The following is a 24,500-nucleotide window of genomic DNA, read 5'->3' as shown; positions in this document are numbered from 1 at the left end:
CCCATCCACCCCAAACAGCATCATTGTCAATGTTGGTTGTTGTGGATTTTCTGGGCTGCGTGGCTGTGGTCTGGTAGATCTTGTTCCTAATGTTTCACCTGCATCTGTGGCTGGTATCTTCAGAGGTGTATCACAGAGAGAAGTCTGTTATACACTGTGTCCAGACTTCTCTTATAACAGACTTCTCTCTGGACCCCCTGAACTGAACTTCACCAAACTTGGCTGGTATCATCAGGAGAGTCTCCACTAGCCTAAGACTGCACCCCCTGCAGGCCAAAATTGAAAAAAACAGTTAAAATACAGAAAGCCACAAACAACCTGCAATTTTTGCGCCCACCACAAGGTGGCGCCTGGGGCACTTGTCCCCGGATGTCCCCATGGTAGCTATGCCTGTGATCATTTGACAGCCAATAATTTAAAACAAATGAATTAATGAACTAGTCAGTCAGCTAGTGATCATAAATGAACAAATGGGGTTAGTAACAAGATTTTGTTCATGTTATCAAAGTTTTGCATATGTGTGTTTTCTCACAGCATCATGGCCATGTCACCCACATTATGTAATTAACAGACCGGGAGGGGGGGGGTTGATTTCATCTTCTATGCAAATACAAATGCATCTGCAAGGCTAAAAGACTGAAACCACAACACTGCAGCTAATGTGCAGCCACAAAGCTGTTTGGCAGCTGCTCATGTCAAACAGCAGTGAGTCAACAAGTTCTGAAACTCTGCACATGATTGATCATGTCGCCCCAAATGGTATATTCGCTGCCAAATATGTTTTCTGTGATGTTTATGGCATGAGTTGGCAGGCTCTGATAACTGCTGTCCCTCCCGTGGAATCTGAAGTGGTTCATCCTTCTCTACACTCTTCCCTGCCATTCAGCACATCTCCAGAAGCATCTGTTATCTAGTGGTTAGCATGTTTATACCAGAATCCAACTGCATTTTGAGTTGCCCCTTCATTTCTTGTTTGCACATTTTTTAGAAGAAGAAGAAGAAGAAGAAGAAGAAGAGTTTGGATTTATATCCCCCCTTTCTCTCCTGCAGGAGACTCAAAGGGGCTGACAATCTCCTTGCCCTTCCCCCCTCACAACAAACACCCTGTGAGGTAGGTGGGGCTGAGAGAGCTCCAAGAAGCTGTGACTAGCCCAAGGTCACCCAGCTGGCGTGTGTGGGAGTGCACAGGCTAATCTGAATTCCCCAGAGAAGCCTCCACAGCTCAGGCGGCAGAGCTGGGAATCAAACCCGGTTCCTCCGGATTAGATACACGAGCTCTTAACCTTCTACGCCACTGCTGCTCCTTTAAATAAAAAGAGGTTAATAAAAAGAACTTCCAATCTTATTAATTAAGCACAGCGCACATCAACTTCACCAGAGTAGCTGCAAGATAATATCACAGGAAGCAATGGCATGTTTTGCTCAGACAGATGTGACTTTGCCCAGGCTAGCAAAAAAACAAACAGAAATGCAAGTATAGTGATTCCTAGAATGACAGAGCATAGCAGAAAGATGGAAATATTATTTGGTATTATTTATAGCTAGCATTCCTATACTTCAGTATTCTACTCATTTCTGAATAGATCCATTTAGGGTTACTTCCTTAATCTGTGAAATCTGATGTTACTTACTAATGGGGAAGTTGAAATTAAATGAGCTTCTTAGTGAATCGGCTATTCTATCTCTAGAGTAACGCTCAGTTTTTCTTTCACAGATGTTTAACTGCCATTGCTGATCTTCACACTGAGGATCCCCTGATATGGCTCCCTGGAACAGAGTTTGAAAACTATTATTCTCACTATACCCCCAGTGGATATGTCCCTAATCACTAACTTTAATGATCTACTTGCAAACCACTTTTCAAATTAGAAGTCAAACCAAAAATCATTTTTAAAATGCTGATATTATGTCATTCAGTTATTTCTGAAAACCTTTTTCTTATGCTAATACATTTTTTGAAACTCAAGATAGAATTGCCAGGACGTTTTTTGAAACTATAACACATTTGCAATAAATTAGGGCTTTTCTTTGAACGTAATCCAATTTTTCATGCATAAGCTTCAAAACCTCACCCTCCACAAAAAAGAAAACCAACTCGAAACATAATATTCTCTGCAGCAGAGAACATTTTCAGTGCATCCTTGAATGAAAGACACAACCTTCAGATACAAAATGAGACAAGACAGCTTTAAGAGGGAAACAGGAAGTTGTAACCAGAATCCAGCAGAATTCTGAGCTGTGGCAGTTTGCCGACAGGCTGCAAATAAAGCAGATGTGTTTGTTGTGCATTTCTGTGCTGTGTAGCCATTCTTTTTACCAAAGCAGATATACAGGGTGTAACTTTTGGAGTTTTGTTTACTTTATCATTTTTAATGAACTCTCTGGGGTGTTTTCAGACGTGTGTGCATAAACAGAGACTAAATGGAGAAGTCAAGGAAACTGGGATCAGTGAAAGATGAGGACCAGTATTATCATCAGGGTGCTGTGGAGCTGCTGGTCTTTAACTTTTTGCTCATCCTTACCATACTAACCATTTGGCTGTTTAAAAATCACCGATTCCGCTTTCTGCATGAAACAGGAGGCGCCATGGTCTATGGTGAGTGTTTCAATGCAAGCTGTGCCTTGGCATTTTAAACTTGTTGCATGATTTGTATAATTAGACACTTGAGTTTAAGTGCTGACAAAGCTCCCAAGGAGGAAGAAATGTGCTCAGTTGAAAGTCACAAGCCTATTGAACTGTGAGAGAGATAACGAATGCTGTCCATCCATCCTTTCTCTCTCACACACACAGACGCACACAGACACCCAGAGCTGAGGGATAACTTGGGAGGGAAGTAAATGTCAGGATTGTGGTGTCAATTTAATGGGCTTCAATGAGGGTATCCGAGCTCAAAAAACTTGCTTGTTTCTTGAGAACCCCAGTCTGGTTTACAGAGATTGAATTTTTTAGGATTATGATGAGCAAACCCGGGTGAAATCTATCTACACATCTACCAGATAGCAGTCTGTCAGGGCCATGGTTCCTGCCTCACAGTCTGATGGTGTTTCAACAAGCTGAATATTTGTGCTGTTTTCTCTGTACTCTAAAACAGCAGACTGTAAAAAATGATCCTCTCCAAATGCTGTCCCTGGAACATTATCGCAGCTTGGCTCTTGTAGTTTACATTTTTCTTTATGTGGGTTTCCTGAATTTCTTCTGTAATCCATGAGTACAAAGTATCCTCTGTGAACACTACTGCCGATAAAACACATGGCAATAATTAATGTGTTGTAGATCACAATGTGATATTAATGTGCTATAGATCATAATGTGATATGCAGGCCCTTTTGGGGAAGTTAGACTTGTTTGTATTTTGCAATTACTCTGCAGTTGGTTTCACTTTTGGGGGAAAATGGCAATGGCCACCCGACACCCATCACCATACATGTCATGATGATTATGGAAAAGGGATTGCATTCTATAGTTTGTAGACTGTATACTGTATATGCACTTCTTAAAATGAGGAAACTGTAGTTTTAATGAAAATATCAGCAAGAGGATTTCATGCCTTAGAAATTCAGAGCTCTGTCAGGATCTGTTACAGTTTATGTTTTGAAAATACTGACTGGATTCCAAATCAGCTGAGTGCATTGTTCTTCTCTTGGAATAATCTTAATTGAATTTTCGTTGACTTTCACTATCAGCATTGAGGATTTTTTTTAAAAAAACAACAACAGTATTTAACAGAAAGCTTGTGCAAAGTAAGCATCGATGAAACCTCCAGCTATGCCTGATGTTGCAATGTTATGTCAGAACCAATAGAGTAACCAAACACTCAGGGCTTAGTTTACGTCTGCAGGAGAATGAGGTACAAATGAGATTGCAGAGTGCTGAGGCGGTAAGATGGGGGTACCATCTCAGACTGTGGGTGAGGGATTTCATTTTTTAGCAGTCCACTGTGTTGATAAATCCCTTTGGAAAATACAGCAAATATAACAATGCAAGGAGCAGAAGTAGCTTTTTTCCTCTCTGATGAATGAATTGTTTATTTGCATGGAATTTGACAAGGGAAAGCATTAAAAATGAGTTTTCCCGCATGTAGTCTAAAGAGGCACTCTCCATTCTATCATCTCAGAAGTCTATTTCTCCTGTTTGTATACAGCAGGTCATAAACTGAAGTCCATATAATCTCTTAATTCAAAAAGTGAACAAAGTGTTTAAGAGGATGTATAAACGAATTTTGAAGGAAGCCTACTCTAGAAACCTTTTGTGATGGATGTCTATAAAACTGTCTAGGAAACAGATTGGTGTTGATTTTTTTAAAAAAACCACAGTTGTTCATCCTGTATAGACTTTTACCTACAGAGTTCACTTCCTGACTGTAAGCAGTCAGATTAGTTCAGGGAAAGCAACAGGGGACTGTTGTATGCTTTTCAGCAGTTTCTGCTATTACACTGGAGATTTTATTGAACAGTATAATTTAGAGCTTATCAGCAATGTGACAGGACAACAAAACAATGCTAATGCTTTGATTCTTTGGTTTTACATTTGACACACCCATGACAATAATACTGTCTCTTTTAGACCCAGAGGACAGGATATGTACCGACTGCCATAAGACTCATCCTCCCCTATGATGCAGCCTGTCAAATTGAGTGATCTGACCACAACCTGGTCACATGTTTCAAAGGGTTCTGCAGCTCTCTTTTCTGTGCTTTCTTTAGGCTTGTGGCATTTGTAAGCAGGAAAGACATGGTTTGAGTACTCACTAGCAGTGGTGTGCCATGCAAAAAGATAATACAGAAGGGAATGCAAGAGCAGAGATCTGAGGCAGCCAGCCCTTTTCTTGATGGGAGCAGGATTGTAGAACAAAGCTGCAACCCATAATGTGTGCACACTGGAGTATCCTCTATGGAGCCATTGCAAGTGTCCTGAAATAAGCGAATCAAACCCATATTTGATGGCAATTCATAATCAGCAAATAGCCCTTCTAATTCTACATTGTTTTACAGCTTGAGTTTGCTTAAACCAAGGAGAGCTAATCAAAGGCATCATCTATTTTATGTCTCCACTAGCACGGCATCATTTTCGTTCACAAACTCCATTTACTTGATGGATTATTTGAATTTGCCCTGTCATGAAGAACGGCTAAGAGTATTTTTTTATTCACGTTCCTTTAAAAAAAAATACAAGCTATTTATAGTTACTGGCAGTGGCATCCATATTGTTGTTTTGTAGTCTCTTTTGAAATATTCATGAACTCTGTTGGATAATGTCATCATTGTGAGCATCCATTAAACCTTGCCCTGGTTTTTTTAATCTCAAGTGAGATTTTATTAGCTCATGAGCTCAACCATCCTCTACTTCAACTTCAGGTTGTTCCTCTATCTAATATATCCCTAAAAGTAATAAAAAAAACTTACTTCCTGACAAATTGTTGTCAGGAAGTATCCAGATATGAATTCTGCAGCTTAAATGTTGTACAATAGGACAAGATAAAATAGGTAGCTATATAGCCTATAGTGTCAATTCATTTGTAATTGTGCAAACATAGGTTCAAACTTTAGCAACTAAAACAGCATCTTATACTAGGCATGTCACTGGGCTGAAACAGTGATGTAGCTCTTTTCAACTAGTTGTAAAGCTTCTGAAGTCCTCTTTATTTTGGAAGATTGACCAACATAACCTTTTACTGGTAGGCAAATTATGAAATCCATGATAGTAGCCATGTGCTTCTTCTGTACTCCAGCCTTGTTCTAATTTGCCTCCTTGTTTGACAGTCCTGAGGATTTAAGGACATGGGGTGAATTTCCATGCTCCAAAACCGCTGGCAACTGTTGAAGTAGCACTGAAAGTGACTATGAGCACCTCCTACTTGGGCAAGATTGACACGCCATTGACTTTTAATCAGTGCTGAGACTTTCAGTACATATTTGCATAAAGTCTTTCATGTATTTTTTGGAAGAAGGAATGTTCTGCAGCAGAAAACTCCATGCATTTGCACAAGTAGAGTATGTGCATATGTCTCTTTTTATATAATTTGGGAAACAGGGTAGGCCTTGGTTCAGTTCAGAAAGGCAGAGAGGACTATATATGTTCTCGATGCTTTTTCCTGTCTCCTCTCTGACTTCCTTTTCTATGTGTGATCTAGTTCATTGGCTAGTGCTGTTTGTAACTGATAAGATAACTCATCTGTGATAATTGGCATTTGATGGAAACTTTAAATAGGCTAACAAACAGCTGTAGTTCATCACATAAATCTATGATTATGCAAGTCTAAATTCGGTCCATGAAGTCTTGGATTCTGCCACACTAATTTATGACCATGAAGTCAAACTCCAGATAGGTGCTGTGTGGTTTCCGGGCTGTATGGCCATGTTCTAGCAGCATTCTCTCCTGACGTTTCGCCTGCACCTGTGGCTGGCATCTTCAGAGGATCATCTTCAGAGGATCTGCAAGTTCACTGTGCTGTAGGGGATTGTTGTTCAGAAAATAATTACCCAGAAACCACCAGCCCGGAAACCACACAGCACCCAAGTGATTCCGGCCGTGAAAGCCTTCGACAATACATTAAACTCCAGATAGGTTTATACAGAGAAGGGGGGGAAGTCTCAGATTCAAGGTGTTCATGTTGAAAATGTATAGCTCAAAGTAAGCAATCTGAAATAGCCCATGCTGAAAGAGGAACAAGGACTCCTCTCCCACAGGTAACATTTCACATGAGTCCCTAAATCAGACTTTTCCCTGCAAAAAACTGACATTGGTTTGTTTGGTCTGATAGTGTCCCTCTGGGCCCCGGCCATCCACTGAGTCTTCTAAGTTATGCTCCACTGAAGACTCTGCTGGGTTTCTTTCTGCCTGTTATATGGTACAATCTGAAGCACAGTTACACTCTTGAAATCAGTGAACAGTGTGACTCTGTTTAGGATTACATTGGAGGTTTTACTAGTCTTTACAAATATAAGACGAACTCCAAAACAGATAGCTTCATCCTCTTAAACTGTTGATTGCAAGCTATGTTCATGCAGACCCTTCAGTATGTGCTGCAGAATTTACTACATACAGTTGAAGTCACCTAGACCTCTGAAAAAATAAGAAAATAATGCTGCCTTTTTAAAGTTCAGGTCGATAACTGATCAAGCTACAAAAATGAACATCAAAAAGCAATCTGGCTCCTCTTTTCAAAACGAAATACGTATTCTCAGTCTAAGTCAGGATGGAAAAATGCATTCGTAGAGATTCATTTCCATTTAAAAATTGGGCAGTACTTCACAATAGTCTTCGCAGAGGGAAAATGTCTGATTTGCAGTGATGCAGATCTGCAAGTTCATTGTGCTGTAGGGGATTGTTGTTCAGAAAATAATTACCCAGAATTTGACTATGTGAGCACAAGACAGGGACCACCCCCATCCCTACTTACACATGGTTTGCAGACTAAGCTGCCACAATGTCAAGACTTATAGTAATTATTCCATGCACTTCTTTGAAGTATTTTGTGCAGGCAAGAGCTACAGATTGTGTCTCAATACAATTTATGAAAGTGCACTAAAAGTCCTCAGCTAAGATCATAATTTTAAAAATAAACACATGGATTCCGATCAAGTTGTAGAGGCCACGTGCAAGATGCCCTTGAGTGGTTCTCCTTGATAAGCACCTTGATCCCTTGTGCATGTGCAACATCACTCTCTCCCTTCCCTTGTTTTCTGGAAGAGGAAGCAGGTTACTATTCTTTAGTCCTACTTTAAGCCTAATCATTAGGGTTGCCAGCTTGCAGGTGGTGGCTGGAGATATCCTGTGATGACAGGGTTCTCCAGGTGATAGAGATCAGTTCACCAAGAGAAAATGTCCACTTTGGAAGGTGGACTCTATGGCAGTATACCCACTGAAGTTCCTCCCACCCCCAAGTGCTGCCCTCCTCAGGCCCTCCCCAAACATTTCCAGTTATTTCCCAGCCGGAAGCTGGCAACTTTACTAATCATAAGGTTAATAGGAATATGACAGAGTTTTGTTCTACTTCATCTATCTTTCCTAGCCAGAAATGGGACACTATCTCAATCCACCTCTATGACATTTCAGGGGTCTCTGGGGCAATATCTCAATCACTATGCATGACTCACTTCCAACCAGTCTCCAAACATGACTACTGCCAGCCGATTGCAATGCGCACGGCTTGGGGGTGGGGTTTATTCAGACCTAGTAAAAACCAACATAAACGAAACAGTGGAATTTTGTGGTTACTTGTGCTATACACAACAGACGGCTTAGCTTCCGAGATCTAATGAGTCTGGGCTAGCTTGGACCATCTAGGTCAGGGCACCCCAGGTCATCCCAAGGTTTCACGAGGAGGGGCATTTTGAGCTGTAGAGAGGTGCAAAAATGCTTTTCTACAATGCTTTTAAAGAATACTGGTGCTAAAAGGAAAAGGGTGGTCCGCTGGGCTACATTTAAACCCAAAAGTTTCTTCTCAGTAAAATAAACTAAAAAGTTAATTGCCACTGCGTGGTACAGGGCTAGAGAAAGAGTGCACTGAACATATACAAAGGACTTTTCTCAATCATCTCTCACTGCTGAAGAATCACAACCAACATCTACATAGCTGAGACTTCAGGGCGCCAGGTGCAACTTCCATGAAGCCATGAAGCCATGAATCCCAGAACCTTTTCATTCAGAAACTAAGCACAGAGAGTGAAATAAAGGGAGAGAGGAGGGGCTTACCTGCCAGGACCTCTTCGCTCTTCTTTCCCCAGCTGGGCTTCCAGGAGCAGCAGTGGCGTAGGAGGTTAAGAGCTCATGTATCTAATCTGGAGGAACCAGGTTTGATTCCCAGCTCTGCCGCCTGAGCTGTGGAGGCTTATCTGGGGAATTCAGATTAGCCTGGGCACTGCCACACATGCCAGCTGGGTGACCTTGGGCTAGTCACAGCTTCTCGGAGCTCTCTCAGCCCCACCTACCTCACAGGGTGTTTGTTGTGAGGGGGGAAGGGTAAGGAGATTGTCAGCCCCTTTGAGTCTCCTGCAGGAGAGAAAGGGGGGATATAAATCCAAGGGGGATATAAATCCTTGCCCTCTTCACCCTTTCCAAAGGAGGCAGAAGTTGCAGGAGCGACCCACAGGCTTCTCCCATTGCCAGGGAAACAGGGTGGCCTGGAAGGCCTAGCCAGGATAAGGTTTGGTCAGGAAGGCCCAAAGGAGGTCTGACCAAAATGGAGGGCAAAGGGTGCACCTTGGGAAAGGATGGTAGTTAACAACAACAATAACGAGCTGAGGAGGCTGCAATTGGTTTTGGGGAAAACTGGCCAGTCTGAGACAAATCAAAATAACTTTGTGATACTTTAAAGATTAACTGATGCAAGCATCCAGAAATAGGAGGAGAATGAGGAAGGAGCTGGTGATGCGGGACCAAGGGAGAGGGAACACAGGAGGGGTTGGTCTGCTCAGAGTGCACAGTTAACCCACTAACAGTTATCTAGAGCCCATTGTATTGGTTTGTACAACAGGCTTTACTGCTAATCTATTCTGATTACGTCTGGGCTCTGGGCGGTGTACGACAACAATCCAGATACAATACAACAGTAAGTTTAAAAACAAATTATAAATTACCAATATAAATATTAAAATCTATTAAAATACAAGCAGCAGCAGCATTACCCACATTAAATAAATAAATAAATAATTCAATGTAAATGAATTGAATGAATTGAATTTATGGCGTCTGATCCTAAGGTTGGGAGGGGGCCAGCAGTGCCAAGATGGTAAAGTATAGTACAAAGGCAGTGCATGAATAATGCATGAATGTTTTGTTTTGCCCATTATGAAAAGCTGCTTACCAGCTAAAATTCATTGGGTTCTCTGATCCAGTTCCAGAACTCATGGGATGGAAAGAAAACTGTGAAAAGCCTTTTTTTTCTCATAAGTGTAGCAGAAGTATGTCTCATCTTATACCAGAAATATATTGTCATGGGCCTTCTTGGCACGTGGCAGAAGCCGACACTGCAGTTCCTTCCCACGCCAGGACTTTTGTCATTTCTTCCTTCAGGATTTCAGTTTGCCAGATAACCTTGTCCAGTTGGAAGTAATTTGCTATGTGGTATTGTGCAACAGGATAATCCATGATTTAAATTTTCTATGATGAATGAATTACTCCTTTATGCTGCACAGCTCTGGATTTGTTTTGAGATCAGTACTTACCACAGTTGCTTATTGTTGGCTTTGAATTCCCACATTTGGCCACCATTTTCAATAACAAAGTGAAGTTTTAGGGTTTAGTACTGCATAATGTGTAACTTTTAATTGTAAAATTCAAAGTTTTAACTGCATGGTGATCCACCCTGAGCCCAGTTTGGTCAAGAAAGGCTAGAAGCAAACAAACAAACAAATAAATAAAGGCCAATATCTGTCCATGAGAAGCAATTTCATCTAATTTGATCCCTGATATAATAGCCTTTAACATGCAGGGAGCTCTTAAGCCTTAAAAAATGTGATCTCTCAATTTCCACCTTACAGAGTACAGTCTTAGGGAAACTGTACCACATTTGTGATGTGGAGTTCAGCGGGAACATGCTTAAGCGTTTTAGTCTTATGTGTATGAAAAAGGGTGAATACTTTTGGAATTTGACCATTGCTCTTAACTGCTCATGTAATATTGGAAATTAGTGCTGCAGCAGTTGTCACTAATGGTCCTCTTGGGGCACTCATTCACTTTTATAATATCTGGATTTAAATGTATTTATATTCTGTTCATTTGGAAGCTGCCACAAATCAAGAGCTCCATTAGAAACCTGACAATATTGATTAACAACATCTGCTATACTTATAGTCTCTCATCTATTGTATTTGCTGCAGATCATTTTTAATATTTATTAATATACAAATGAATTCCAGACCCATACAGAGTCAGTTAGCCCTCCTCCTGTTACAGGCATGGGATACATCATGCACCTGGTAAACAGACCATTTATTAGGTAGTGAGAAAACCACTCCCTGTCCTTGCTGATTTCCAGTAGCAATTGCTCATGAAGTTTATCTCATCAGCCTCATGCTGGAATCTCTCCTGGCATAATTTATTTTTATATTGATTGAGGTTGAAGCATGGTGATTTTCAGCTATGGACTTTGATGAGTGTTACCTTTTGAAGGGACCAATTCAAAGCAGGGTTAATCAGGAGTCCCATGTTATTCAATAGAGCTTGGTGGTGGAAAGTCCCGCCATTCGTAGCCAATTATGGGTTTTAAAGAAAAGCAATGAACAGAGGTGGTTTGCCATTGCCTGCCTCTGCATAGTAACCATGGAGTTCCTTCGTGGTCTCCAAGTATTAATCAGGGTTGACCCTGCATAGCATCCCAGGTCTGATGATATCATGCTAGCCTGAGCCATCCAGGTTAGGACTCAGTGGGGTTAACTCCCAAGAAATTATCTTTAGGAATACAGCTTAAGATCCCCATCTAAAGGTAGGGACTGAATCTGCTGTGGGAGTAGCATGCCAGCCACAATGATGGATTCGCCCTCCCCAGGGCACTTACCGTCGCAGAAAGGAGATTTCGCAGGCCCTTCCCCAGTGCTGAGACTGTCGTGCCAATGTTCCCACACTCATGCCACCTCTGTCAGCACAGTGGGGGGCGGTCCAGGGGCATGACTGGGCGAGGGACTGATTTTAGTCAGTTCCCTCCCAGTTGTTTGCCACCATACTCTGGCATCATTCGGTGCCACTAAAAATGGTAGCTTAAGTCTGAACAGCCCCAGGTAGCTTGCCACTACAGAGGCTTTTGCACTTTTGTAGTCTCCTCACACCACTAGGAAGCCCCTTTGGGAGCTGCAGCAGGCACAGCTGCAGCGCCACAGCCGGGCGCCCAGCTTGCAGATGGAGCTGCCCATCTCTGATATGGGTAGACTGGTATGCTGAGCCTACACAATCAGCAGAGTTTCTGTGCAATCAGGCCCATGATATAAGAGACTTGGTATATGACGATTTTTTCCCCAGAGGGTTGCCAGAGGATGTCAATCTTTGTTGCTTTCTGAAAGATCTCACCTTCTTGTGGCTTGCAACTCAAGGGTCTGCACAGTATTTATTTGAGGGGCTAACTACATATTTCATGCAAATGCACATAAAGTAAAACTGTTTGGGGACAAGATTGGAGCTTCTGATAGGCTATTGGAGATATGATTGGCTGTATGGATTCGAAACAATTGCCCCATCAGCAAATGCCACCACAGTACAAAGATCTTCCCAACCTGTATGTGCATAAGAAATATTTTCTTTAGGTGAGATGCTGCTTAGATACCTGCCCACCAGCTGGATTATAGACCTGCTGATAACACGGTGGGAACATTAAGAAATGCTGGTATATTTTTCCTCCACTGATTATTAAAATGTCCCTTTTTCTCTCTCTCTTCAGGTCTCATAATGGGATTAATTTTGCGGTATGCAACGGCACCATCTGATCTTGAGACTGGAACTGTCTATGACTGTGAGAAGCTCAATGTTGGCCTGCCTACCCTGCTTGTTAACATCACAAATCAAGTCTATGAGTACCAATACAAAAGGGAAATCAGCCGGCATAATGTCAATCCACACCAAGGCAATGTGATGCTACAAAAGGTGAGGCTTGTTTATCTCCAAAAGGCAAATGAGCTTTCTGAGTGACTGCAAATGTCAATGAGGAGAAACTCAAGCTGACTTAACTGAGGGGCTGTTAGCTGATTCCTCTCATTAATTAAATATTCAAGAGCAATCAGAAAATGGGTGAATGAGCTGATCTTTGTTTTTGTAAGAAGACTTACCTCAGACCTGCTGCTTTAGTGATCTTAAGACTGCCCATCAGAATTCTATACTACATTTTCATGGAAAAAACCACTCGCATGAAGCGTACTGTTGTATGGTTGAGCATATTTTCCTGTACATATTTGCAGCAGGCACCTGACAGGAAATCTGCAGACAATCACATCTTCCAAACAGATATAAGTCAAGAAATGGATGTGAGTATAATCTATTCAGAGGTTACATATTATACCCACAGAGATTTTCCGTGCAGGAATGTTGTCATTTTGCAGTATGTACAGTGTAGTTCATATGTAGGGGAAGGTGCTATGATTTTTGGAACTAGAGTTGCCAACTTTGGGTTGGGAAATTCCTGGAGATTTGGCAGCAAAGACTGGAGAGGGCTCTGGGGAGGGGAGGGAGCTTAGTGGGGCATAATGCCATAGAATTTACCCTCCAAAGGTGCCATTTTATTCCTGGGAACTGATCTCCATTGTGTACAAATCAGTCACGATTCCAGTAGATCTCCACACTCCATGTGGAGTTTTGCAACCTTACATGAAACAGATCTGCGAAGTCCAATCCATTATGTATCAGTTCCCAAGCATTGCTGTCTGCCTTGCTGTTTAGATGATGGAAGCTACTCCACAAACATCCAGTTTTTTGTAGTTGGTTTGTACCATCCTCCAATGCTCCTCTTTGATGTTGTATTTATGAGCCTGCTTATAGAATATGACTGTGTTATTTTGAGTAATAGCTGTATAATTAATCTCTCTAACCTCACTCACCTTCCAAAAGATATAAGAGAAAGACGCATAAATATATCTGCAAATTTAATTTCCAGGTTAATGTGGCATTTGAGTCTGTGGCTTGGGAAGACAAAGTGATGGAAGTTCTTTCTCCACCTTTCCCCTGCCGCCGCCGCCCCCCCCCCCACCCCCCCACCCCCCACCCCCACCCCCACCCCCACCATAAAGTTGTCAGGATAGCCAGATTTACCCTTTGCTGTTATTGGCCAACCAGTTCACATTAGTTAAATAATTCAAAGCAAGCAGAATGGCAGAAAAATTTGCTGAGCTCTCATTTCCTGTTTATTGAGTTGAGCTATCTGTTGGACAGAAAATGAAGGAAGTAATTTTGTAGTCAGGCTGTATTGCTATGGACCTAAATAATTCATGCAATATTGTAACCCCATAACGGAAAGGCACTTTGTCAGAACAAAGGAACTACAGGCTATTGTTCAGTTCATGCCCTCACTTTTAAAAATTCATCTAGCAGAACTTCCTGAACGACCAGGGAAATTCTGTGACTTATCAAAAATAACAATGGCTGCCCAGAAGGGTTGTGTTTTGTACAATGGCCTGCTGGAGCTAAGGATAAGAGCTAGCACTGTGGTTTTAAAAATGCTGAGTTCAGTGATAAAAGGGAGCAACCCTAATCAAGTCTACTTAGCAGCTAGTCCTGTGTTACTCAGTAGGGCTTACTCCTCCAAAAGTGATGATAAGATTGCAGCCAAAAGTATGTACTGTAGTAACAAAAATTCACACATCATTTGAGCTTCATCTCATGAAATGTTAGTACTCTCCATTCCACAAAGCATGTACCTCTTCCTTTAAGGAAGAAGCCAAATAAGAGGGTTCCTATGGCCTCATTCCACACATGCTTCACTGCAGTCGCAGTGTAGTTCACTTCCCTTTGCTGTTAATACTTGCATTTGTCCAAAGCTAATTGACAACCATGGATCTAGCACAAATGGAAATACCAGCAGCAAAGAAAACAAATTACTGTAAGCATAGAACATACAAGATGCTATCATCGGATACAAGCCACAATATCATGTGCCTGGAACATTTCCGCCTAGATGGAGCCATCATAATGCCTTGTGGGTACTTGTACAATGCCAGATCACTTGTCAGTAATGAAAAGTCAAAATAAACTCCCAGAACATCTCCTAGGGTGTCTCCTTTTCCCCAGGTGCAGGATTTCAGTGGCTAATTTGGCCTTCCACAGGAGGGTTAGCCAAAAAAGTTGTGCTCTGGAGTAGCTAGTTCATTCAGCTATGAAAACCCCACTTCGGATCCATTCCTTTGTATATGCAAGGTAGAGGTTGTATAAGTGAGATCTGTCTGAAAGACTTGCAAGAAAGTTCATATGACTACTCACAGTAACTTTGAATTCACAGTCACAATTTTGATATTTCTGCACTGCATTTATGAGAATTTTCCTGGGCATGCTCCATTTTTGGAACCTAAGTATAGTACCTCTGTTTCCCTCATAATCTCTGTGACACACTCTGCATAGATAATACCAGAAGTTATATCTTTAAAAGAGCTGATGTATAAGGTAGGAGGTTCAGCCATCTCGTCTCTCTGTCTGTCTGTCTATCATATGGGGGATATGATTGAAGTCTATAAAATTATGCATGGGGTAGAAAATGTCAACAAAGATATTTTTCTCTCTCTTTCTCACAGTATTAAAACCAGGGAGCATACATTGAAAATGCTAGGGGGAAGAATTAGGACTAATAAAAGGAAAGGAAACATCATGCAATCTGTGATTGGTGTTTGGAATATGCTTCCACAGGAGGTGGTGATGGCCACTAACCTGGATAGCTTTAAAAGGGGCTTGGACAGATTTATGGAGGAGAAGCTGAACTATGGCTACCAATCTTGATCCTCCTTGATATGAGATTGCAAATGCAAGGCCATTGCTTTCACCTCCTGCATGTGAGTTCCCAAAGGCATCTGGTGGCCACTGCGAGTAGCAGAGTGCTGGACTAGATGGACTCTGGTCTGATCCACCAGGCTCTTTCTTATGCTCTTTGTCTGTCTGTCTGTCTGTCTGTCTGTCTGTCTGTCTAGATTTGTGTGCCTGTCCTCCCCTCACGGGCTCGGAGCAGCTTCCACCAATTACAAAACAATAAATAATTTATTTACCAATTTTGAACATGCTAAAAACAATGCAGGTGGCAAAATCTAAAACTTAATTCCCAAGGCAGAAACTTTTTGAATTATAGGTGGTGTGCATATCAAATAATTTAATACAGAGATGGTATAAAATGGAGTAGATTGCAATGGATTTTAGGTTAAACCATAGCTGTCTCAACCATATGCCTGGTCGAACAGCTCTGTTTTACAGGCCTTGCAGAATTGCAATAGTCCTGCAAGGCCTGGGTCTAAATAGAAAAAGTGTTCCACCAAATTGGCCCTGGTCAAGGCCAGTCAGATCATTCTAGGGCCTGGAACCTCCAGTAGATTTCCACCTGCTGAACATAGCTATCTCCAGGTCACATACCAGAAGAGGTGGTCCAATAGCTATGCAGGCATGAGACTCTTAGGGTTTTGTACATTAGTACCAAGATCTTTGAACTAGTGCAGCTGGTGGAACACCTGTTGAATGTGTGCCTGCCATGAGGGACCCGTCACTATGCACTGGCTTGAAAAGTTACTCAGATATCATTTAACCTATTGTCATATAACTATATGAGATCTGCTGTTAATGTCTTTATTTAGGCATACCGGTAGATCTTACTGGTGACATTGGAGTGACAGTGGTGTCAATAGCTTCATGGTTTCATCTTTCTTGCTTAGGAAGACAAACTCAGGGATCTGAAAAAACTGGGTATGTGATTTTTGTATCACTGTGTGGTCTTTATTGTACAATAACAAATGAAAGAATCATGGTTTCATCTTTCTTGCCTAGACTAAGCAACTGCTCTTTAGGGGAAACAGGAGTATTGCATGGATATGTGTTCCATTGCCATGGCACCAATTCTTATCTTACAAGCCCTGATGGGAATAGAAAGAATAATAAAGGTCTGCAGGATGTTGCTGGCAATTAATAGAAACACTCATTACTAAAACCATTCTCCAATAGTTTTAATTAAATACAGTAGTTGACAAATAGTGGCAAAGAACTTCTGTTCTACAAAAACTACATCATTTAAGCTTTCAAACCTCACAGAATTCTACTTTCGTCAATATATCAAGCTAAGAGGGGGAATTCAGTTCTAGATAGCATGATTAGGCTGTTAAGCATTACATCACACACACACACACACACACACACACTTCCCACTTTCTCAGGTATTCTGAGTCACTGCTGGCATGCGATTGTGTCCGAAGATGTCAAATTTTCATATATTAAAGTTAATTAACATGCAAGAGAGTTAACTTACTGGGTGAGAGCAAAGGTTGTTGCAGTGTGCTTGCAGTGATAAAGCCTCCTCATGAACAGTACATGTGTCAACTTGATGGAAAGTCAGCCAGAGAAGATGACTGGGGGTTCATACCTGTAAGGGAGAGGAGCTATGCAAGAGGGGGAAGAGGCATGACAGTATATGCAAATAAACCTGGGTGTGATGACCCAAAGATGAGTGGCCAGAAGAAGAAATCCAGCTACTTCAGGATATGTTATAAGCAGACCTCACCCAACTTCACAAAAAATCAAGCTGTTGTGAACATCTGCATACCAATTTAAGTGGATTTGTGCCTCTGTGCAAACTGATTCTACTCATTGCAACTGTTACATAGGGTTTCCTGGAGATTTGTTTTTAATGCGGTATCTTCAAAGCTATGAAGACAAGATATAAGAATTGCAGCTAATTCTTATATTGAGTCTTTGTAACTTCAAAAACACCTCACTGAAAGCAAAAAAAGAAAAAAATGACATATTTGTAGAATCACCCCACAAAACTAAGTTTTTTTATATACCTTAGGGACCATCTGTCCCCTTATGCCCCACTCGGCTTCCATTCCACAGAGGCCAAATTATTGGTGGTCCCAGGCCACTCTGCAATCCATCTGGCCTCCACCCAGACCAGGGCCTTTAGTGCACTGGCCCATTTGGGGAACTCCTTACCATCATCCATCTGAACCCTGCAGGACCTTGAATAGTTTCACAGGGCCTGCAAAATGGTACTGTTTCACCGGGCCTTTGGTGGGGAGGGATAGCCGTGGAAATCATGCCATCCCCTACTCTGGGTGCTACACTTTTATCAGATTACCATCTGGCCGACCCTCGCAATATGTAACAAGATGCCATCCAGCCATCTGATTTTTGCATTTATGTGTATGTCAGAATGTTAGCTTTAATATATATTTGTATTGTAGGTTGTTGTATTTATATTGTTTTAAAGTGTATTGTACACCTCCCAGAGCCTTCCGGGGGGTGGGCAGTCTATTAAATCTAAGTGATAAATAAATAAAATAAATAAATACTTTAAATGCTGAAATGGTAGGCACTTGCAATGCAAGCAGAGGAAATATCCATGGGAAACGTACAGCAAATGGCCAGCAGCATCGAAAATCTCTGAAGTGGCAGAAAATGGTGGGGAAAAGAACCATTTTGTATTTTAGCTCACTATGGGGACAAAAAAAGTGAAAACAATTATTTTTATAACATCTGCAAGGTGTTTTATTTGTGCTGTGCAGAAAAAAAACCCTTATTTTCCTAATGTAGAGATAAATCCAGTTGATTACAAGCACTATTGACAAACGTTTTCACTTTTCTTCCTTTCTATCACCTTATTTTTTATTCCATTTGTATTCATTTTAAACCTTATGTCCATAAATGTATTACATTGTCCTGAATTTAGATCAGTGCAAGTAAAATGTGATGCTTGAAAAAGACATAATTCCTGATTGTGTTTCTTATCTTGTGTCTTTGTCTTTTCTGGCAGATGACCTTTGATCCTTCAATCTTCTTCAACATTTTATTACCTCCCATTATATTTCATGCTGGATACAGTTTAAAGAAAGTAGGTGATTTCTCCTTTCATCTATGGTAGTAAACTGATGAAACTGCTGATCTTCAGGGCCAACTAATTAGATCTATAAAACTACCAATTAGAAGGTGCTTTTGATTGAAATGACCTTAGAGGAATCAAATACAAGAATAAGGAAAATATTCCCAATTGCCAACCATCCTTCAGAATGCCTTTTCCATTATGAATTCAAACATGTATCATTCCTATAATTAACTTTTACCAACAATGTTGTGTTTTATCTGCCCATTTAATATTTTTGCCTCAAATTTAGGCATTTCATTGAATAAAATAAACCAGGAGTTAGACCCGGCCAATTTGTTCACTTATTCCCGTTCAATTCCTCTCCTTACTATAGCTTACATCCCACATGTTTATTTGTCCATTCAGGTTATATTAGCGCAGGTTTTTCAACTTTTTCAGTAGTCAAAAGTCACCCTGTTTTCCATTTCTGATGGATGAGCTCTTGGTTGAATCTAATGCCCAGTGTTTTTCCTGTGGCTTTCACATTCTTTTCTGTCTTGACTGAACAATCCAGTACATAGGTCCCATCCCAGATAAGAGCAGGATCTGCCAGGTTGCACTTCCTGATCCACAAAAATCACTAGGCTCAATCCCTGATCAAATCGTAATTGAACTGGACCATGATTAATGAAACAGCTCCTAGCTCCATTCATCAAGTAGGACTGAGTGTGTGTTGAGTTGTGAACTCTTGTTTACATTTATATTATTGATGAGTAGTTTATTTTGTAAGCCACTTTGGGTCACCTTGTGTCAGAGAAAAGTGGGACAAAATATTTCATTACGTACAATCTTCCGTTAGCTTACAAGTTACATTGCGCACAACACACTAAAATGGGTAAATAAAATCTAATTTGCAACATAACTTCTAAAATTAAAATTTGGGGCTATTTATCTTTCCTATCCACAATAGTCCTTGTGATTTGTTTTTCTGAGCATATTTATTCTCCATTCTCCCAATTATCTTTTATTTTATGAACTGTTATGACGCACTTGTAACATTTAATTTGGGGAAATATGGAATGTGAATTTTATTGGTCTCTTTTTTCCAGTCTGTTTAATTCACTATATGAACTAGTAGTTATTTCACTAGCCAGCTGTTATAGCTACATGGAGGATTCTAGTAATACTACTTGTTTGAGACCTTTCAAATTGAAGGATCCAGGTTAAGCACTCAATAGCAATCCATAGAAATATAAAAAGAGGCTTTTCAACAGAGATCTTTGGTGCTATAATTTTGGTTTTGATAGCCAAGCATATTTTGGTTTGTGTAATAACAGCTTTTTTTACTGTTTTCCACAGAGACATTTTTTTCGCAACTTGGGATCAGTGCTAACATATGCTTTCTTGGGGACTGCAATTTCTTGTATAGTGATAGGGTAAGTGGAATACACTTTTAAAAGATGGCTTTTATGTGTATTTTTAATTAACAAGATCCAATATGCATGTTGCTGATGTCAAACTGGTATGTAGATATGTGCAGTACCTGCTAGAGGAATTCTATGGTCTATTTAATGATCCTCAGTAGCAGATTTCCACGAAGTATTTATCTCCTATTTCAAATTGGACAGATTTCTTTGGTTGAATAGCTTGCAATATGATAGGTTCTTCAGTTCAAATTAGTTTTCACATAAGTGTGTTTCACTGATATCACACTGAGTCATGGGTGTTGTAGTTCTTACACTGCATATACAGCTGTTTTGTTCATGTGAGTTCTGCACATAAGAATGAAGATGTTTTGTTTCAAAAAGATTCAATATTCTGATATATCAGTTGTTTTGAGAAATGATTTGGGAAGCTTTCCTGTTCATTTATATCTGTGATGTCTAAGCGGGTTCATTGAAACCATAAGAAATTTTGAAATGGCTACCAGAATTTTCAGTTTCAGAGATCAGCTGAGTGCCCTTTCCAATCACATTTAATTTGAGTTCTGATGTGATGGAGATGAAGCAATCTGATGCAAAGCAGAATAAAAGTGACAAACTCAATACTATCACCTTGGGGGAAATTTGTGGCCATTGCCATTTTTTACACTACTGTTTAAAGAGGATCACAATAATTTACTTGAGATAATAAATAAAACATATAATTCTTAAATGGAACCTGGTGGGGAGATTTATAGCAGCACTTCTACTTATTGTAATTTACAAACAGCCAGAGTTCTGAACTTGTAAAGAAAACTTTGAAATTACACAGCAAATTAGCATTTATATTTTATATCTCCATCTTAGATATTAGTCCATCACAGATTTCCTTGCCTACCAGTGAGGGTGTTCCGGTCAGGACTGGTTTCTTGAGCTGATGGACATATTTCCATCAATGCTTGTTACCTCTGTATGGTTAGATCTATCGTGTTAGATTGCTATATTGTGATTTGATCAACATAAAAAAATGACAGTCCTGTATAAATTAAATAGAATGGCTAACCCTCCCCCCCCCCACCGTTTGAGTCAGATTGGGAGGCAGAAATGGTCTTGAAAATGAGTCCCATGCAGTAATGGGGTGGGGGCGGGGGATGGGGATGGGAGGAAAAACAGCCTCAACCCTGGCTAGCATCCACCCCTTAATTGGGGTCAGGGTATCCCTAGGCATCAGCATACCTAGACCTTATTCCAGTGGCCTTAATGGCCAACCGAATACATTGTTTGCTGTCATAGAATCATAAAAACATAGAGTTGGAAGGGACTTCCAGTGTCATCTAATCCCACCCCCTGCACAATGCAGGAAATGCATGAATATAGGATACTCTGAATATATGACACTGGACAAATTCAACATGTTCCAACCACTTGTATGAAAAGAAGAATTGATTGCCCAGGAAATGATCATGTTCCAACGAACAAGACAGCTCTTCATATGGGAATTGCTCAGATCAGCCCTCCATTCCCTGATCCTCTGCCTTAAACATGTCCTCAGTCACAACCAGGATGAACCAAGCATGTAAAGAAATTATTTATATATGCTTGGCCTGGGGTTTATCTTTTGGTTTTGCTTGATTTCTCCTGTGCTGCAAATCCAAGAATATTCGCATTCATGTATTCACGGTGCCCCACTCTTGCAGTCTGCTTGGCATGAGTTGAAAAGTCATTTATCGGGACCTGAGTGCTGTGTGGAATGTTCCACACCAGCATCAAGTGGACTGAAAACTAGACTTCATTCAGCTTCGCCTTTTCCTGAATACTTCTTGAGTTGGCTTGATTTTTCCTTCCTTGCATTTCTTGAAGGGAGATTTGAGTGATAATTTGTGAAGTGTACAATTTGAAAACATTCTGGCATGTCACTCCAGAACCAAGAATACGGCTAGATTTGTTCCCTAAGAATAAAATTATGAAAAGCAAGCCGTGGCATTATAAAAAGCAAGACATTTAACACCAAAGGGAATCTAGAAACAATACTTGCAGTTTGACGTTTGACAGTGTCGCCTTTCACATTTTGCTGGTAATCTAAACTTTACAGTGTCTGCAAACTGAGAATAATGTACTAAAATGCTAAACATTTCACTGTGAATTTATTGTGTACAACTGTGCTGATCAGATGCAAGCCAGTGTTATGACCCAGCGCAGCATGACTCAGATGAGGAAGCAGATGTGGGAAATTGCATAGGTTTGATCCCAGAGTTCCAGGCAAGGCCTGTAACCCCAATCCTGCGCCTCCAGTAGTCCCTGCATGACCAGGTCCAGAGGCTCTGAGTGAACCACAGTCAGGCCCAAGCCCTGAGACTCCCCAACCTCTTTATACCAAGCTGGGTACAGAAGATTCAGTACCAGCTTGCTCACCTCTCTGTCTCCAGAGCTCTGTGAGCAATGACAGAAGAAGCTGCATGCCAGTTCACAGGAGAGGAGATGCAACAGCAGATTAGCATCTCTGAGGCAAGCTGGTCTCAATGAGAAGTGTTTTAAGGAGCCAAACTGAGGCAACTCAACTGTATGGCATTTACACTGGTGATTGTGCTATGGTGCTGCAAGCTACATTGTTTTGATTCTGAAACCACTGATCTTGTTTCTGTATCTTAATCCCTGTTTTGACCACAGTCTGTGCTTCTGACATGGCTTTGCTATGCCCCTGTGCTATCCAGTGCTTTGATATCCTAGTGGGCATTAAACTGCTGGTTTGACTGTGGACTGCTTCCAAGCTCTATGACAGTCATTCACCCAGTCTGTTTGGTTCACGCATGTTGAAGGTATGCATCAGAGTTTGCAAAACTGCTCTAACACAAAGATGCCTCCAACTCAAACCAATCGCTGCTTTCAGTAGGTACTACTTAAACACCAAAATATAGTATTCATTTATGATTGATTTATATGATCTCTGACTGATTTACAGGCCAGTTCAGAGGCTGCGGCAGCCAGGGACAGCACCACAACTGCCTACTGCCTCTAGAGGGCTTCCAGGTGGCATGGAAAGGCAGCAAAAACCGGAGAATTCCCAGCCGCCTGAGAAGTCCTCATTGGTAAAAATGGACTTATCCCACCCTTTTGGGTGGCGTAAGTCAAAGGCCTGTGCCAAGAGTGTCCCTGGGCTGAAAGCCCAGTGGAAGCCAACTAAAGTCGACTGTGGTCAGGTCAGGACAAGTGGCTCAAGGCTGTAACAACTACTTACTGCCTGGATTTGAACTGTCCATTCATCATTCTCTTCCTTGATCCCAGTCTGCCCTTTGTGGGACTTGTATGACGCCAGGACTTTTCATGCCTCATATCTGGTTTCTCCTGAAAGCTGAGCTGCAAGACATCCATACATATCCACAAGCATACGTATCTGATTTTATCATTTTCTTAAATTGATTTGTTCATTTATCATTAATTAATCATATTAGTCAGCTGAGACTATTATGAAGGTTGCCAACCACGGGGAATTATGTGTGGGGATTTTACCAGTGATGGTGTGATGTCACTTCTGGGGAAAACCCACAAGCGATGCCATACTTCCAGAGGTGGGATTCAGCAGGTTCTCACAGGTTCCCGAGAGTAGGTTACTAATTATTTGTGTGTGCTGAGGGGGGGTTACTAATTGGTGATTTTGCCACATGATTTTTGCCTTAGTTATGCTCCTCCTCTCAGCAGTAGTGTGCAGAACTTGAAGCAGTTTAGCAGGAGGTGCACCGGCATGCGTGGCAGCCTGTGCCTGCATGCATTCGTTTCCTGCCCAAGGACTGTGCAATGGCTGGGTCCTTGCCACAGCCCAACCCAGGAATGCCCCGCCCTGGAATGCCCAGCCACGCCCCTATTGTGCCCTGCCCAGCCCCATTGGCGCTACGCCACAGTTTGAATCCCATCACCATGGGAACCTGTTACTAAAATTTTTGGATCCCACCACTGCATACTTCTATAGGAATTGCCAGAAACTCAATGGTAAAACCTTTACTTGTTTGTTCCATTCAACTTCTAGGCCACCCTTATTCATATGGGCTCATTGCAACTTACAACAATTCATACAGTAAAAATTAAAAACAAGGAACAGTAAAATCTAACCACATCTCAGTGCCATTCATGTAACTCCGAGGGATGGAACATACTCAGACCCCCTGTAGACAAGACCTAAATATCATTCAGAGATGATGAAGGATGGGAAAATGAATGAAAAAGGGAGAGAACAAACTAGGAAAAGGAGGGGGAAATTAGAAAGAGGAAAAAGGGAAAGAGGGCGAAGGACCCATTGGGAAACATATGGGGTTAGGCAGTCCCGCAGATGCAAATACCCCAGACTGTCTAGTTTTCAGTGATTCCTTGTTGGGGTTTCCGTGAGTCAGCTGTGACTTGATGGCTGTTTACACACACACACGGAGCTCTGGCAGAGCATTGCCTGAAGAAGGTTCCATAAAAGACCTCTTGTTTCAGGTACTGGAAAGACAGACTCCCCCCACATAAAGAACAGCTGCCAGGGCAGAAAATCTTGACCTTGATAGACCAGTGGTCTAACTGGGAATAAGACAGCTTCAGATGTCTTCCCCAATTGGGGAGGGGAAGGATTCTGGGCTTCTCCAGA

The 24,500-nt window shown here is 41.3% G+C and overlaps 1 protein-coding gene across 1 annotated transcript in view; it reads left to right on the top strand.

Moving 5' to 3' along the window:
- The first annotated feature begins 2,262 nt into the window (after positions 1 to 2,262).
- Positions 2,263 to 24,500, top strand: part of SLC9A9 (solute carrier family 9 member A9) — a 334,255-nt gene continuing 312,017 nt past the window's right edge. Inside the window, exons 1-4 of the mRNA XM_048506098.1 lie at positions 2,263 to 2,596; positions 12,372 to 12,574; positions 18,414 to 18,491; positions 19,821 to 19,897. Coding sequence (XP_048362055.1) covers positions 2,422 to 2,596; positions 12,372 to 12,574; positions 18,414 to 18,491; positions 19,821 to 19,897 — 533 coding nt within the window. The 5' untranslated portion in view covers positions 2,263 to 2,421. The remainder of the gene's footprint in view (positions 2,597 to 12,371; positions 12,575 to 18,413; positions 18,492 to 19,820; positions 19,898 to 24,500) is intronic.

This window comes from Sphaerodactylus townsendi, linkage group LG08 (genome assembly GCF_021028975.2).
Source record: "Sphaerodactylus townsendi isolate TG3544 linkage group LG08, MPM_Stown_v2.3, whole genome shotgun sequence".
NCBI classification, from domain to species: Eukaryota; Metazoa; Chordata; class Lepidosauria; order Squamata; family Sphaerodactylidae; genus Sphaerodactylus; species Sphaerodactylus townsendi.
Note: the sequence above shows the minus strand (reverse complement) of the source record. Positions and strands in the feature narration are given on the sequence as shown.